At 31.7% G+C, this 15,660-nt stretch overlaps 1 protein-coding gene across 1 annotated transcript; it reads left to right on the forward strand.

Annotated features, from left to right (window-relative positions):
• Nucleotides 1-5,471: 5,471 nt before the first annotated feature.
• On the forward strand, nucleotides 5,472-15,262 carry LOC129910131 (BTB/POZ domain-containing protein 9). The gene is made up of 6 exons (XM_055987399.1): nucleotides 5,472-5,864; nucleotides 5,927-6,154; nucleotides 6,211-6,467; nucleotides 6,527-6,634; nucleotides 13,885-14,862; nucleotides 14,919-15,262. The coding sequence occupies exons 1-6, from the start codon at nucleotides 5,789-5,791 to the stop codon at nucleotides 15,123-15,125; spliced, it is 1,854 nt and encodes a 617-aa protein (XP_055843374.1). The 5' UTR covers nucleotides 5,472-5,788; the 3' UTR covers nucleotides 15,126-15,262.
• The last annotated feature ends 398 nt before the right edge of the window (nucleotides 15,263-15,660 follow it).

Below are 15,660 nucleotides of genomic sequence, written 5' to 3' on the forward strand. Positions count from 1 at the left end.
ACTTTTGTATCAACAATTTTTTCACATAACCTCAAAATTTATGTAAAAAATTAAAAAAACCGAGTTTTTGGTTTTTTATTTTAACTTTTTCAAAAACAAAAATTTTTCTACGAAATTTGGTGAAAACTTACCTTACTCCCAAATACACTGTAATTTATTTGTTTTAAAATATTAATTTGTTTACCTTATTTTGACTTAATACCAAAAAAACACCCTAATTTTCAATCGAAAATTCACGTGTCAAAATATCAGCTTTTTTCAAAAAGTCGGTGGGCATTTCGTTCGTTAAAATGTTTTTTTTTTTGATGGTGTAAAAAAAAATTTACATTAGTATGCTATAGAACATGTTCTCGAAAAATTCAAAAAAAGCTTGAATTCGAAAAAAATTTTTTATCATTGTTTACAATTTTGGCCTATTTATTCAAATTTACACTTTAATTACTCAAAAAACGTAAGATTTCATGTAAAATTGATAAATCTTACGTTTTTTGAGTAATTAAAGTGTAAATTTGAATAAATAGGCCAAAATTGTAAACAATGATAAAAATTTTTTTCGAATTCAAGCTTTTTTCATTTTTTGAATTTTACGAGAACATGTTCTATAGTATACTAATGTACATTTTTTTTTACACCATCAGAAAATAGACATTTCAACGAACGAAATGCCCACCGACTTTTTGAAAAAAGCTGATATTTTGACACGTGAATTTTCGATTGAAAATTAGGGTGTTTTTTTGGTATTAAGTCAAAATAAGGTAAACAAATTAATATTTTAAATCAAATAAATTACAGTGTATTTGGGACATAATAAGGTAAGTTTTCAACAAATTTCGTAGAAAAATTTTTATTTTTGAAAAAAATAACAATAAAAAACCCAAAAACTCGGTTTTTTTGAATTTTTCACATAAATTTTGAGGTTATGTGAAAAAATTGTCCCGTAATTTATTTTTCCTTTAATTTTCATCATATTCATCTCCTTTTCCAATGGGTTTCATTCTACTATGATTTTTTTGGTTTTAAAAATTATCGACCCTGGTCTATATAGATCATTAATTAACACGTATTACAACAACTACATGAGATCACTAATCGTGATCCTGATGAAAAGCAAGATCTCATGTAGTTGTTGTAATACATGTTAATTAATGATCTATATGGATCAAGTGGGATAATAAAAAACGGCTTAATAGAGGGTACTGATTCCGAAAACACTACTTTGTTGTTTTTAATTTATTTAATGCATAAATTCATAGAATTTTTTCTGCGTTTAGTAACCCAAAATTTTATTATTTATGTATATTCTTAATTTTCTTTAGTGCGCGCTTATTATAAAAAAAAAGAAAATACACTCAGAGAAAAAAAAAAAATCATGTGTGCAATTCACACGTGGTAGAAGTGAAACCTTAAAAAATCATTTTTCTTGCAAAAAAAAAAAATTGAAAAAATCTACCTATTTTTATTCTATCACCTTCAAATCCATGTTTTTTATATGACAACCTATATAAATTTTATATCATCTAAAAGATTGTTGTCTTAGCTCAAAATATGTATATCGATCAGGTCTATGAGACATCTACAAAAAGAGCTAAAATTTTTTGAACTCGATCAATTTCCATAAAAAAGCGAAAAAACACGTATTTTTATCTTCTCACTCTATTAAATGCATTTTTTTACCTAACAACCTATAAATGCTTATTGTCTTAGCTCAAAATATATATATCGATCAAGTCTATGAGACATCTACAAAAAGAGCTAGAATTTTTTAAACTCGATGAAATTTCATCCAAAAAGCAAAAAAAACATTTATTTTTATGTTCTCATGCTACTAAATCAATTTTTTTGTTTGACCATGTGAAAGCTTTTTGTTTCACCTTGTATAATTATGTATAAATCTTATTTCAAAGATGTCTAAAAGAGAAGTTAGAATTTTTTAAAGTCAACCATGTCGAATTTCCAGACTGAGATTACGGTACTTTCCTACACTGATAGCTGGTCATCGCCAACAGATCTCCACAGGTGTTTTGAGGTATTTTTAAATTTTTTTCAATTTAAGATTGTGTAACTTGTAAAGCACGTAACGTTATGTGTGATATATCAAATAAAAGGTTATGTTAGAAGAATGCGTATTAAAGTTAAATCAAATTTGTATGTGCACTAGATCAAAAGATATAACGTGTGTTGGAAACGAACATCTTTTTACCGTTATCTCCGAATTTTGAATATGAAATTAAATTTTGTACAATTATAATTTATTTAATTACCTATCTACAGTACAAAATTCATTCATCTATCTATTAAAACAAAAAAGTTATAACAAGTTGAAGTCGTGTCGCGTTTTCGTTTCATCTTGTTTCAAATCACTACGATACTAAAGAAGTTTTCACTTCAAAAAATAATATCGGGTAACTATTAAAATTCTCCAAATTAACTATCAAAAAGTCAATTTTAGCCATTAAAATAGTTATGTGACTATAGTCAATAATGACTATTTAAATAGTCAAAAATGACTATTTAAATAGTCAAAAATGACTATTTAAAATAGTTATTCCGGTTTTAACTGTTAAAATAGTTATTTTTTCTCTGAATGGTAGAAATCAATGAAATTTTGCTAATAGCTAACTATTTTTGAACTGAAAATAGTTACAAAATAGTTTAAAATGACTATTATGGATAGTCACATGCCAAAACAAAATAGTTTAAATTGACTACTCCGTAGTAATTACGTAACTAAATGTAATTTTTTTCATACAATTACCCGTACCGCTACCGCAATCCCTTTCGATGTGGCTAAGCTTTGATTGTTCAAAATCATTAACTAATTTTTCAGTGAAACAAAAATCAGTTACATATGAACAAAGAGAGAAAGCTACCAAATTCCTATTTAATAACTGTTTTTTTTTTCATTTTAGTGGTTTTAATATAACTTCCCCTCCCGTTAGCGGATGGAGAAATATCACCTTTCTCCCCCTGTAAATATAATGCTATACAATGCCCCTTTCCCGACATATGACTATTTAATTTTCTTTTATTTTTATGACATTTAATGGATTTTAAAGTCATTAAAATATTTTATCGCCAGTGATAAAAGTTACAGAACAAAGGGCACTGGGTTACTTAAGACACCCTCGAATTACATTCACTCGAGTTGATTTATGCGACTAAGATTCGGAGGATCATATAACCTAATGCCGACTTTTCAAGTGTCGATTTTAGCCGCACAATATGTCGCACGGCTTAAGTCGACTAGGATTTTTCTATGGGAGTTATCATTTTAGTCACCTGCGGCTTACGTTCACACGAGTCGAAAAGCTTCGCCGCACGGCAAAAATAGACTCCTGAAAAGTTGGCATAACCGACTAATGAGCTGAACAGAATGCGTCACTCATCGCCCAGAGACTAAAATGACATATATGTCATTATAATGACACCATAAACGTCAAACTCTTCGCACGACGAAGTTGAAAAAAGTTCAACTTTCGAGCGAATCGCCGAGCAACGAGCGACTGTATTCTGTTCCCGATGGGCGACTTCCATACAAATTTCTCATTTTTGATAGCTGTCATTTTAGTCGCCGAGCATCAATGCATTCTATTCAGTTCTTAAGCCTAGTACGCAGATCGCTCTAAATTTTAGCTCCCATAGTCAGCTATTACATGAAGCCTCAAGAGGCTTAAAATTATTCTATTCACATCTTTTCATTTGTATAATTGGGCAGTAAATATCTTATTTTTATTTTTCAATTATTTTGGAGTCGTCACCATAGAAATCATTAATAAACAAATTCAGATTTTTCGTTTGTTTATTTCTTTCTCTAGCATATTTCTTTCATTCAAACAAGCATGATTTGTTGTTATTTTTTAATTGATTTGTCGCAATGAGCCAATAAAATTGAGTTCTTTGTTTATTTGTTCTCAATTTTATTGGAAGGGAGAAAATAAACTCAGAGTCAGGACTTTTGATTTGAAACGACCTATACTAAAAAGTACTTTGCTGAGCCCAAAGGAACACAATAAAATGGCGTAACATTAGAGATATTCACGATTCGATGCAAATGGTCTTATTGTATCGTTGTAATGTGCAAAAGTGTAACATTTTCTTAAAATAAAATAACCAAATACACACAGTCATATTTATAAAAGAATTTTAAAGGTTGTTTAACGTTAAACAACCTCTAAATAGCTTTTAAGTACAAAATGTGTATTTATAAAGAATTTACACATTTAAGAAACGTTGCTTAACGATTGCTTAACTTAAACGCCATTCACCGCATTTAGAGCTTGCTTAGAGCCATTTTAAGATTGATTTGACCACATATGAATTATTACTAAGATCGTGAGCTCAGTATCATGTTATTAATTTATCTAGGATGTGGGGAGAAGACTTCGTTTTGGTTTGAAATGAAATTATTCCCTAAAAAGAGCTTGAATTTTAAATTCAAATTAAAGAATTAAAGAATGTTAAAAAAAAATTAAAATGGCTAGTACAAATGAAAAAAATTAATGCTGTCTGGCTTTGCTCTGTGCATTTTATTAAGGAATCCGACGAAAGTAAACTCATCGTCAACGACTTAATCTGTTTTTTTTTTTTTGCGCAGTCAAGGTTAAGAATTTTTGTTTACAAAAATACATACCCTCAAGTTGTCAAAAACCACGTGATGTTTCTAAAATGTAATAGACAATTCCCCTTCATTTACATTTATTGACACAACTATCGTTTAGTTAAGGCTTGGCCACACCGGAGGGTATGCGGTATAGCGGTAACGATATTTGTACTAAAAAAATTCCACACCTGAACGTTGATGTGTCAGTTTGGAATTTTTTTCATACAAGTACCCTCACCGCTACCCGTACCGCTACCGCATACCCTCCAGTGTGGCCAAGCCTTTAATCATCTGTGGAAATTCGATAATAAATACAAATTTAAGCAACGTTGCTTAAAGGCGAATTAAATATTTAAGCAAGCTTAAAGGCTTGGCCACACCGGAGGGTACGCGGTAGCGGTACGGGTAGCGGCAACGATATTTGTATTAAAAAAATTCCACACCCGAACGTTGATGTGTCAGTTTGGAATTTTTTCCATACAAATACCCGTACCGTTACCTGTACCTCTACCGCGTACCCTCCGGTGTGGCCAAGCCTTAAAGGCTTGGCCACATTGGCCAAGCCTTAAATCTTTTGCAAAAATAAAATACAATGGTGCAAAATTTGTCTGTTGTAGTTGTAGTAGTAGAAAAATAAAATTTTGCAATTTTACACCTTTTCGTTGCACCGGATCGTGAATACCTTTATTATTTATTTTATTTTCACAGAAAATTTATTTTTTATTTTAAGTTGATGAATCCGGCCCTTAATGTTTAAATCATCAAAAGCTAGATGTCACTAGTAAATCCAACAAAAACAACTTTCCAATAATTTACTTCCAAACAAATACCATCCCTGGCCAAAAATTAAAAAAAAAATAATAAATGTCAAAAAAATTCCATTCCAAGAAAATCTACTGCGTATATCTACCGGAAAACAAAAATTATAAAATAAACAAATTTTTAATAATTTTCATTGCATTAATTGTTAACAATTAAACTTTTGAAAACTTGAAAATATTCTTCTACATCACAATCAAACTTTAGTCAATTGAAATTACAAAATCTATCAAATTTTGTCCAACTTTTTGGTGCTCTCTTAATTTTTTTTGTTCAAATAGAGACGCGCTTTTCTTAAGAAGATTCGAGAGCTGCTAAGAAATCAAGGAAAAAGTATTTCCTTCATGTTTCTTATGCTGCAAATGGAAAATGAGCAGCCAAAGTCACCATAAAATGTCAGGTCATACACCAAAAAAGCAACGCACCGATGAAATTGAATTAACTGGTAAGCTTTTTTTTGTCTCTGACTTTGGAATTAGGGCTCTATCTAAAGATATGAATTTGTAGAAAGATTCTCTGAACAAATGGCTCAGTTATGCATGTCAGATGATTACTCCGATGTTGCGTTTATTGTTGAAGATCAACGTTTGCCAGCACATCGAGTAATTCTGGCTGCCCGAAGTGAATACTTCCGGGCTTTGCTTTATGGCGGTCTCTCGGAGACTAATCAAAGCGAAATTAAGTTGAAAATACCCTTGGAGGCATTCAAGGCACTCCTCAAATATGTTTATTCAGGTAAGCTTCTTATAGTTTGCATTGGAATGCTTTTAAATCGAGTGTTTCGTCTCTAGGACACATGCCCCTTTCTCAAATGGGTGACAATAATATTCTTGATACTTTGGGTCTGGCCAATCAGTATGGCTTCACTGAATTGGAATTGGCTATATCAGAGTATTTGCGACAGTATTTATCGCTGTCGAATGTTTGCGCTATTTTGGACGCAGCAAGATTGTACAATTTGGAGAAACTTGTTAAAGTTTGTTTAACATTTATGGATCGAAATGCTGCAGAAATACTTCAACATGAAACATTTCGAGGATTGTCAAAGGTATGTTTGATGAAGTCTTCTTAGGTGGATAGATTTTTGATGAATTTTTTATTTTGCAGGAATCTTTAGAAGAAGTTCTGAGACGAGATTCATTTTTTGCACCAGAAGTTCAGATATTTGTTGCTGTTAATGAATGGTGCAAACAGAATTCAAATATTGATGTTGCGGTAGGTACAAATTTTGAGTTTCTCAAAAACATGAAAAACTTATTATTTCGATTTAATTTTGAGCTGTAAGGGTATACAGTAGGGTGGGTCAAAAAAATCGAAATTCTTTTTTTTGATTTGGTACTCCGAAAAATCGATTGCTAGACCCCTCTAGAATAAACACACCTAATATGAGCTCTTTATATTAATGGGAAGGTCCTCCGCTTTGCAATTTTCCATTTTTACATCAAGCTTCTACTAAAAAAAAATAATTTTTTTATTAATTGACTTTTTAGCAAATTTCTTTTCATATTCTTGTAGGAAATTGAACGCTCTACAAAAAAGGCCTTATACACTTTTTTCGTTTATCTAACCGTTGAATAGATATTTGAGGTCCAAAAATCGAGAAAATCTTTAAAAATTCGTTTTTTTTTTCTTAATTTTGTAACAAATTGAAAAATTATAATGATCAAACGCGCAAGACATATTCTTGTTGAAAATTGATTGCTCCACAAAAAAGGTCTTATTAACTTTTTTCATTAATCTAACCATTCTAAAGATAAAAAAAAATATAAAAACATTTTATATTTTTAAAAAATTTCTAATTCACTGAAACTTCATTATTTTCAAATTAGCAAGATATATTCTTGTAGGGGCTTAAACGTTCTACAAAAAATTCCTTGGAATCAAATTGATTGCTTTAACCGTTTAGAAGATATTCGTATCCAAACCAATGCTCGCTGATTTCAATACTTTTCTTATGACCCGTATGCATTGTGATTTGGATACGAATATCTTCTAAACGGTTAAAGCAATCAATTTGATTCCAAGGAATTTTTTGTAGAACGTTTAAGCCCCTACAAGAATATATCTTGCTAATTCGAAAATAATGAAGTTTCAGTGAATTAGAAATTTTTTAAAAATATAAAATGTTTTTATATTTTTTTTTAACTTTGACCTCGAATATCTTTCGAATGGTTAGATTAATGAAAAAAGTTAATAAGACATTTTTTGTGGAGCAATCAATTTTCAACAAGAATATGTCTTGCGCGTTTGATCATTATAATTTTTCAATTTGTTACAAAATTAAGAACAAAAAACGAATTTTTAAAGATTTTCTCGATTTTTGGACCTCAAATATCTATTCAACGGTTAGATAAACGAAAAAAGTGTATAGGGCCTTTTTTGTAGAGCGTTCAATTTTCTACAAGAATATGAAAAGAAAGGAGAATGGGCAAGTTTGTATGGAACGTGGACGTTACGCGGCCATGAATGAATTTGTTATTTTTTGATGTAATTAAGGTTTACATATATTGTGCAGAAGTTTTATCCTTGTGACGTACTTCAAAAACGGATAAAATGCATTTTTGCATTTAACACTTTATATAGATTGTCTCATTGTTATAACTTAATCGTGTATTTTAAGTGCAAAATATGATATTCTGTCATTTTCCCTGATTCTGAAGACCTTTATCTTGAATATCCAACCACTAGAACCCAAACTATAAGCATTTTAAAACAACAATTTCAAGCCTATTTTGAGAGTTTCGTTGTTCAATTTTTTGTTAGTTTGAACTGTTTGAAAACTTTCGAACAAAATCTTGAAATGGTTGTCTAAAAAATCTTTTATTATGAGTTCTATTGGTCGGATTTTTAAGATTTATGTCTTCAGACTCAGGGAAAATGACAGAGCATCATATTTTATAAAATATAAACCAATTTGTCCTTTATACATTGAACAATGCATTTACAATACTAATACTGCATTATCTTGCATTCTTAATGCAATACAGCGAAACGTCCATAGTAAAAGTTTTTCCTATGTTATAATTCTTTCATTTGATACCAATTTCATTAATGGCCGCTCAACGTCCAAAATGCCCATTCTCCTTTGCTAAAAAGTCAATTAATAAAAAAATTATTTTTTTTTAGTAGAAGCTTGATGTAAAAATGGAAAATTGAAAAGCGGAGGACCTTCCCATTAAGATAAAGATCTCATATTTGGTGTGTATATTCTAGAAGGGTCTAGCAATCGATTTTTCGGAGTACCAAATCAAAAAAAAAGAATTTCGATTTTTTTGACCCACCCTAGTATACAGGGTGTCCCAAAAGTAATGGATCAAACGAAACATGCTGATAGGCCTACTTAAAGGCTCTCACAATTTGGTAACTTGTTCATCCCAAATCCTTACGGTTTTCGATTTAATGCAATTCTTGTGAAATTTCGAAAAATCCCTACCTTGCAACAGTATTTTTCTTCCTGCGCCCATTATTGATTTTTTGTTTTTTAAAATTCTTTTACAAAAACATTGCCAAATAACTAGGAACAATTAATTAATCAAATATTTTTTATTCCAACAATTTGAGAGCAACACCGCAAAAAAAATTTGTACGGTGTGAGAATGGTTTGTTATTTTAAAAAGTTGCCCTGTTATTGTAGTTTTCAAAAATGTATAAAAGTTTTCAAAGTTGCAGTTAGATCGCAAAATATTACAATTTGAATTCAACAAAACAGGGTTTTTCAGAGCAAAAATTCAAATAAAAATAGAGGCTTTTGTTCAAAGAAAAATAAATAAATAAGAGCTCGAGAAAATGTGTTTATTTTTGGCTGTTTTTTGTTTTGAAAAACCCTGTTTTGTTGAATTCAAATTGTAATATTTTGCGATCTAACTGCAACTTTGGAAACTTTTATACATTTTTGAAAACTGAAATAACAGGGCAACTTTTTAAAATAAGAAACCATTTTCACACCGTACAAATTTTGTTTGCGGTGTTGCTCTCAAATAAAAGTTAGAAATTGATTTTTTATAAAACTTGAAACTATTAGTTAATTTGCAGCGAAATGGCTTATGGAATAAAAAATATTTTGATTAATTAATTGTTCCTAGTTATTTGGCAATGTTTTTGTAAAAGAATTTTAAAAAACAAAAATCAATAATGGGCGCAGGAAGGAAGAAAAATACTGTTGCAAAGTAGGGATTTTTCACAAGAATTGCATTAAATCGAAAACCGTAAGGATTTGGGATGAAAAAGTTACCGAATTCTGAGAGCCCTTAAGTAACCCTATCAGCATATTTCTTTTGATCCATTACTTTTGGGACACCCTGTATAATAATATATGAGATAATAATCATCTTATTCTCAATTCACTGTACCAACAAAAAATTCGTTCCTATCTTTCTATTCCTTCTAACTAGTGCCGGGCAGTATGCATTTAAAAGACCTTAGGTCTTACAGGCATATAGTTAAAATTATTATTATTATTCAATAGAAAGGAATTGGAAAGTAACGTATCCGTAATTATTTTAATGTTTTTTTCGCAAAAGACAATGTCACTGATAACACCGGCACACAAAAAAAAAAAAAAGTGTCATGAACCAGAAACCAGACCTATCTTTCTATATGTTTTTGGGCACGCTGAATCCGAATTTGAAGTCCGTTTGGCCCCATCACCCTCCAGTTTTGAGCTGTGAGTGCATTTTGTTTGAATTTTTATGACTTTTTTGGATTTTTTTGGATTTTTCTCAAAACTGAAGAGTGACCGGGCAAAACGGACTTGAAAATCGGATTCAGCAGTCCCAAAAACATATAGAAAGATAGGTCTGCTTCCTGGTACATGAAACTTTTTTTTTTGTGTGCCGGGGGTATGACAGCGACATGTCGCGACAGTGCTAGCACACAAAAAAAAAGTTGTGTGAACCAGAAACCAGACCTATCTTTCTATATGTTTTTGGGACCGCTGAATCCGAATTTCAAGTCCGTTTTGCCCGGTCACCCTCCAGTTTTGAGAAAAGTGTAAAAAAGACCCCAAAAACTACCTTTTTTTGAGTTTTTTGCATATTACTCAAAACTGGAGGGTGACAGGGCCAAACGGACTTGAAATTCGGATTCAGCGGTCCCAAAAACATATAGAAAGATAGGTCTGGTTTCTGGTTCATGACACTTTTTTTTTTTTGTGTGCCGGTGTAATCAATACTCTATTAACGAAATTTTTTGCTGTATTGATTATAACTTGTTTAGGATACGGATACGTTACTTTCTAATTCCTTTCCATTGAATATAATACGAACATTATTGAATCAATATTTCAATCCTTCGGTTCAGACAAATTTAGTAACAAATGTTACACAATTTTCTTACAGAAGCGTTCAATATTCTAATAGAATTTTAAACGCCCCTATAAGAAATAAAGAAAATGTTCGCATTGCTTTTAAGTCGGCAAATATCCTAAGAACTTCATTGTTTTCGAATTTAAAAAGTAAACTTTCTAAAAATGAAAAATCTAACATTGTCTGTCTATAAAATAAAATGTTTAGGAGATGGGATAAATTCTTGTCCTTCAGTTTATGTAGGTACTTCAATGCAAAAACTAAAGAACCGTATAGCTGGTTATAGGTCTGATATAAACATTCGCAAAAAACAGCTTTAGCTTTGCATTGTATTGATGAGGGTCATAGACCAAATTTCACTGACGTAGATATTTTAGACACGATAATACGGTAAATAGAAGATCTGATTATGAAGGACTTAGTAATATTTATAGTCAGTTTGTTCAAAGGATTAATTTAGGTTATTGAATTATTTAATTATTTAATGGTAAATTTAGGTTTAGTTTTTTAAATTTAACTTAATTTTGTAGATTATATTTGATAAGAAATTTTGAATTTCTTATCAAATTGATTGAAAACTTTTATATTTTGAAATTTCAATGATTGAAACAGTCTTTTTCAAGACTTTGAATTTTGGAATTTCGAAATATTTAAGCATAAACAAACCAAAAAGCAAAACAAAGACTTAGAAGATCTTAAGATAAATTTCTTTAGATTAAATAGAATGTAAGTATATTGGATTTTTGTTGAAATAAGCATCTTTTATTTGATTTAAAAAAGTTTTACCTCTGAAGAAGAGTGTAAACACACTCGAAACGTCGGATTAGTGAATTAGAAAAAAGCTAAGTTAAAGACCTCAAGCCCACATAGGATTAAATATTTAATTCAACAAAGGTCACGAAGTAAGAATAATTTATTATTATTATATGCATAGAAAAGTAGGTAGGTAGGTAGAGATGGCGGTCAAAGCAAACCGTGCTTGATGACCCAATTAGCGCAGGATGCGCCGTTTTGATACCAAAACTTATGAAACCTGTGAGTGATAATAGGATTTATTTAAAATAAATTTTTAAATTGAAAAACAAGTGTTAGGCAGTCCTAAATCCACTTTGTTGCATTTAGGAACGAGATCAAGTCTTTGATCTTTGATTCTGAGATGTTATCTATGACATTAAAGAATTCACTCCCCAGAGAGAGTGCTCTATTCCTAGCAAGAGCGGGACAAAATGGAAGACCGTTTCTTTTTCTTGTTGGTCCAAGCAGCTGCGACAGTAGGTAAGTATTGTGCGGTATACCCAACTTTGCTGCATGTTCTCCTATCGGCCAATGTCCTGTGCACACCGCAACGATTCTGCTAATGTCTTTTCTGGGTCTAGAGATTAGATCATATGTTTTGGATTTATTATAGGTGGGCCAGAAAAGTATACTTTGCATGTTATTAAGCTAATTGCATCCTTCAACTCAGCTTGCGAGGTTTAACCTCCTTTTAATGCTCTTTTAATGTGAAATGGTTCTGTATAGCTCGTCCAAATTTAAGTTATCATAGAGGAATCAATAAGAGATGGTGTGTACTAATTTGATTCTCAAAATAACATTGATAGAAGCTAATCAGTTCGTTCACAAAAGGTTCCAGGTGAAACAAACAGTATTATTTTGAAATTCTTAGCACCGACTCCGAATGAGTATTTCCTTCCCTATTGCCGTGGGCTAGTCAATATGATCAATCTGGTTGACTGAGTGATTGATATGTAGATTTCCATGTCCCTTTACGAATGTTGAAATGCGCAAAACGTAGCAGCTTCAGATTTGCTCGAAGGTTTCTTTCAGGAGCTCGCAGAAACTATCTTTGATGGTTTCGTCTTTTACTTTCTTCTTCCACAGCCACCTGAATCCAAACATTTCCCCCTTTCTTCTTTGCTCCCATGACTTTTTACTAATATAAAGTTGAGGTAGGCAATCGATATTCACCACGGGAAGGTGAGAGTAGGAGTTGGTAGACAGAATTGCGTTTTGATAAAAACACATGGACGTTTGACGTTTCATAAAAACCTCTTAGAAATATCTCAACATCGTGTTTTGAGAATTCGTCATAGGTTTTAAAGACGAGGTCGTAGAAATTTACTGTTTATTTTTTTTCTTTATCTTCCTCTGACCACAAATTTGAATTAAATTTAAAAGAATTGTTTTAGTACCAAATTAATTATTTCTTGTTTATTCATTCATAAAACTGATCTCAAAAAATTTAGTTTTGACAGATCAACAAAATGAAACATTAGTCGTTCCTTAATAAAAGTTGAAATTTTCTAACAAAATCTAACAAAAACAAAAACATTTATATTTTTGTTTAATAAAAGAACGGAACACTGTCAATGATGAAGTCACCGTTGTGAGTTTAGAAGACTGAACTTGTTTTCCATTCATCTGGTTAGCTGATTTGACTGGTTCTTAATATTACCTACAAAATTCCATTTAAACGAGGAAATAGAAGGATAAGTAGGATAACTTCAAAATTCTTCGAAAGGACCCTCGTCGTTTTCAACCTCGGCAGAATAAATCGTTCATGTTTTTATTGAAAGTTTCACTTAGTTTTACTAAGTAGCGAATACCTCTTGTTGGAAAACTGCATGATATAAACCATTGACCAGTGTCCCAGGATTATATCACCAAAAAGCCTAAGTTGTCTGTCTTTGATAACATTGGGAATATTTTTTTTCGATATTCCAACACTTTAATTCCAAAAACTCTGGAGGAAGACAAATGGATTTGATGATTTGCAGAATGTATGAAAAAAACTCTGTTTTTCATTTTTATTCTGCATGAATGTTTCGAATCCTATGAAGTGGATTTCACATTGACCTCTTTACGTTTAACTACTCCCAATAAACTCGACTTTATTCTTTTAAGTAGTCGTCCAGTACACTGGAAAGATACCTGGAGTCATCGCAACATGGCTTACTCAATTACGAAAATTGAGATCTAAAAATCTTCAAGTACTTTTATGTATCGTTTGATAAACTAATCTGTTAAAAACCCCAAATATTTTCACAACTAGGCGGAAGTTCTCTTAGCTCATTTTCGCAAAATCATATAATATATCAATAAATTAATTGATTTTTCTATTTTCTTTGTATATAAAAACTGTATATATTCTTGTTCTTTTAGTCGGTTGTGTCGTATGTCCGTCTACCGCTGATGCACCTCGAACATCTCCTACAAGTTGTTAGACAATCTGGGATCCTTGAACCCGATAAACTTCTCGATGCTATCGAAGAACAAACAACATCCAAATGCCTACCCTATCGTGGAGCACTGTGGCCTGAAGAAAACGTTGCCACCGAAAAATTTGGCTCTGTTACAGTTATAGGTGAATGTCGATCAGCATTGCTCGATGGCGATACAACTTCCTATGACATGGAAAAAGGTTACACTCGCCACTGCATTACAGAACAAAACAATAGCGGCATTACCGTTGAACTTGGCAACAATTGCATTATCAATCACATCAAAATGTTGCTTTGGGATCGAGACAATCGCGCTTACTCCTACTTTATCGAAGTATCAGTCAATCAAACCCACTGGGATCGTGTAATTGATTACACCAAATATTATTGCCGCTCGTGGCAGTATTTATATTTCCAACCAAGAGCTGTGCGTTACATAAAACTAGTTGGGACGCACAATACTGTCAATAAAGTATTCCATGTTGTCTGCCTCGAAGCCATGTACACAGCCAATATGCCAAAAGTTATCGATGGATTTGTTGCTCCAACATCGAATATTGCCACAATTGAAATGAGCGCCTGGGTTGTTGAAGGTGTAAGTCGGACGAGAAATGCTCTGCTCAATGGAGACTATGTCAACTATGACTGGGATTCGGGATATACTTGTCATCAAGTGGGCAGTGGAGAGATCCTCGTTCGATTGGGTCAACCTTATTATATTGGATCAATGCGTTTGTTACTTTGGGATTGTGACGAACGCAATTATAACTTTTACATTGAGACTTCTGTCAATCAAAAGGATTGGCAAATTGTCGTTGACAAACGCACGGAATCGGCCAAATCATGGCAGAACTTTTCATTCCCTCCCAGGCCAATGGTATTCATTCGGATTGTTGGAACAAGAAATACAGCTAATGAGGTAAGAAATCAAGATTTTAAAAGAGATACATTTAATTCAGTGGTAATCCTTTGCAGATTTTCCATTGTGTACACTTGGAATGTCCATCCCAGGATCCTCTATTCCTTCAGCAAGAAAAAGAGCGACAGCGTGCCAGTTCGAAATCCTCTGAAGAAGAGAATCTAATTCAACTGGTTGACATTGTAAAACCATCAAAACCATTTGTTCCAGAAGGAAGCGTATCTGAGGCGTCTACAGCAAGCTACTGCGAAGATAGTGATTAAATGAAGATATTCCAAAATAATCTATATAAATAAATATAAACCTGTACCAAATGTATTGATACCATTTCCAGAGGTCAAACCGTTAGATAATAAGCGGACAAGCAGAAGAAAACAAACTAAAAAACAAATAAAACCAAGGACGCAATTTTTTCAATAAGATTATGAATCTCCTATTGACATGCCACAGGATTTCCCCATTAGACCTGCATTCTTCAAAGATATTATTCCATTAATTAGAAAAAAACATTATAATTGATATTATCAAGAAAAACAAAAAAATGAAAAATGTTATAGAAAAAAGAGGTGCCACGCGCTTAATATTTATTTAGATTGAGCTTTTCTCTTCCTTCCTTATCGCCATTTATTTTTTTTTTTTCATCTCGAATCATATCTGTATATTAATATTGTTAGAAAATGTATAATTGACATTATATACACATTTAAAACAACAATTGATAGTCAGTGAAACGGGTTGTAATAAAAAAAAAGCCAGATAAACTTTTATGTTTTTCTAACAAAGTTGTTATACAAAAAA

The sequence above is a fragment of the Episyrphus balteatus genome, chromosome 2 (genome assembly GCF_945859705.1).
Source record: "Episyrphus balteatus chromosome 2, idEpiBalt1.1, whole genome shotgun sequence".
In the NCBI taxonomy this organism is placed as follows: Eukaryota; Metazoa; Arthropoda; class Insecta; order Diptera; family Syrphidae; genus Episyrphus; species Episyrphus balteatus.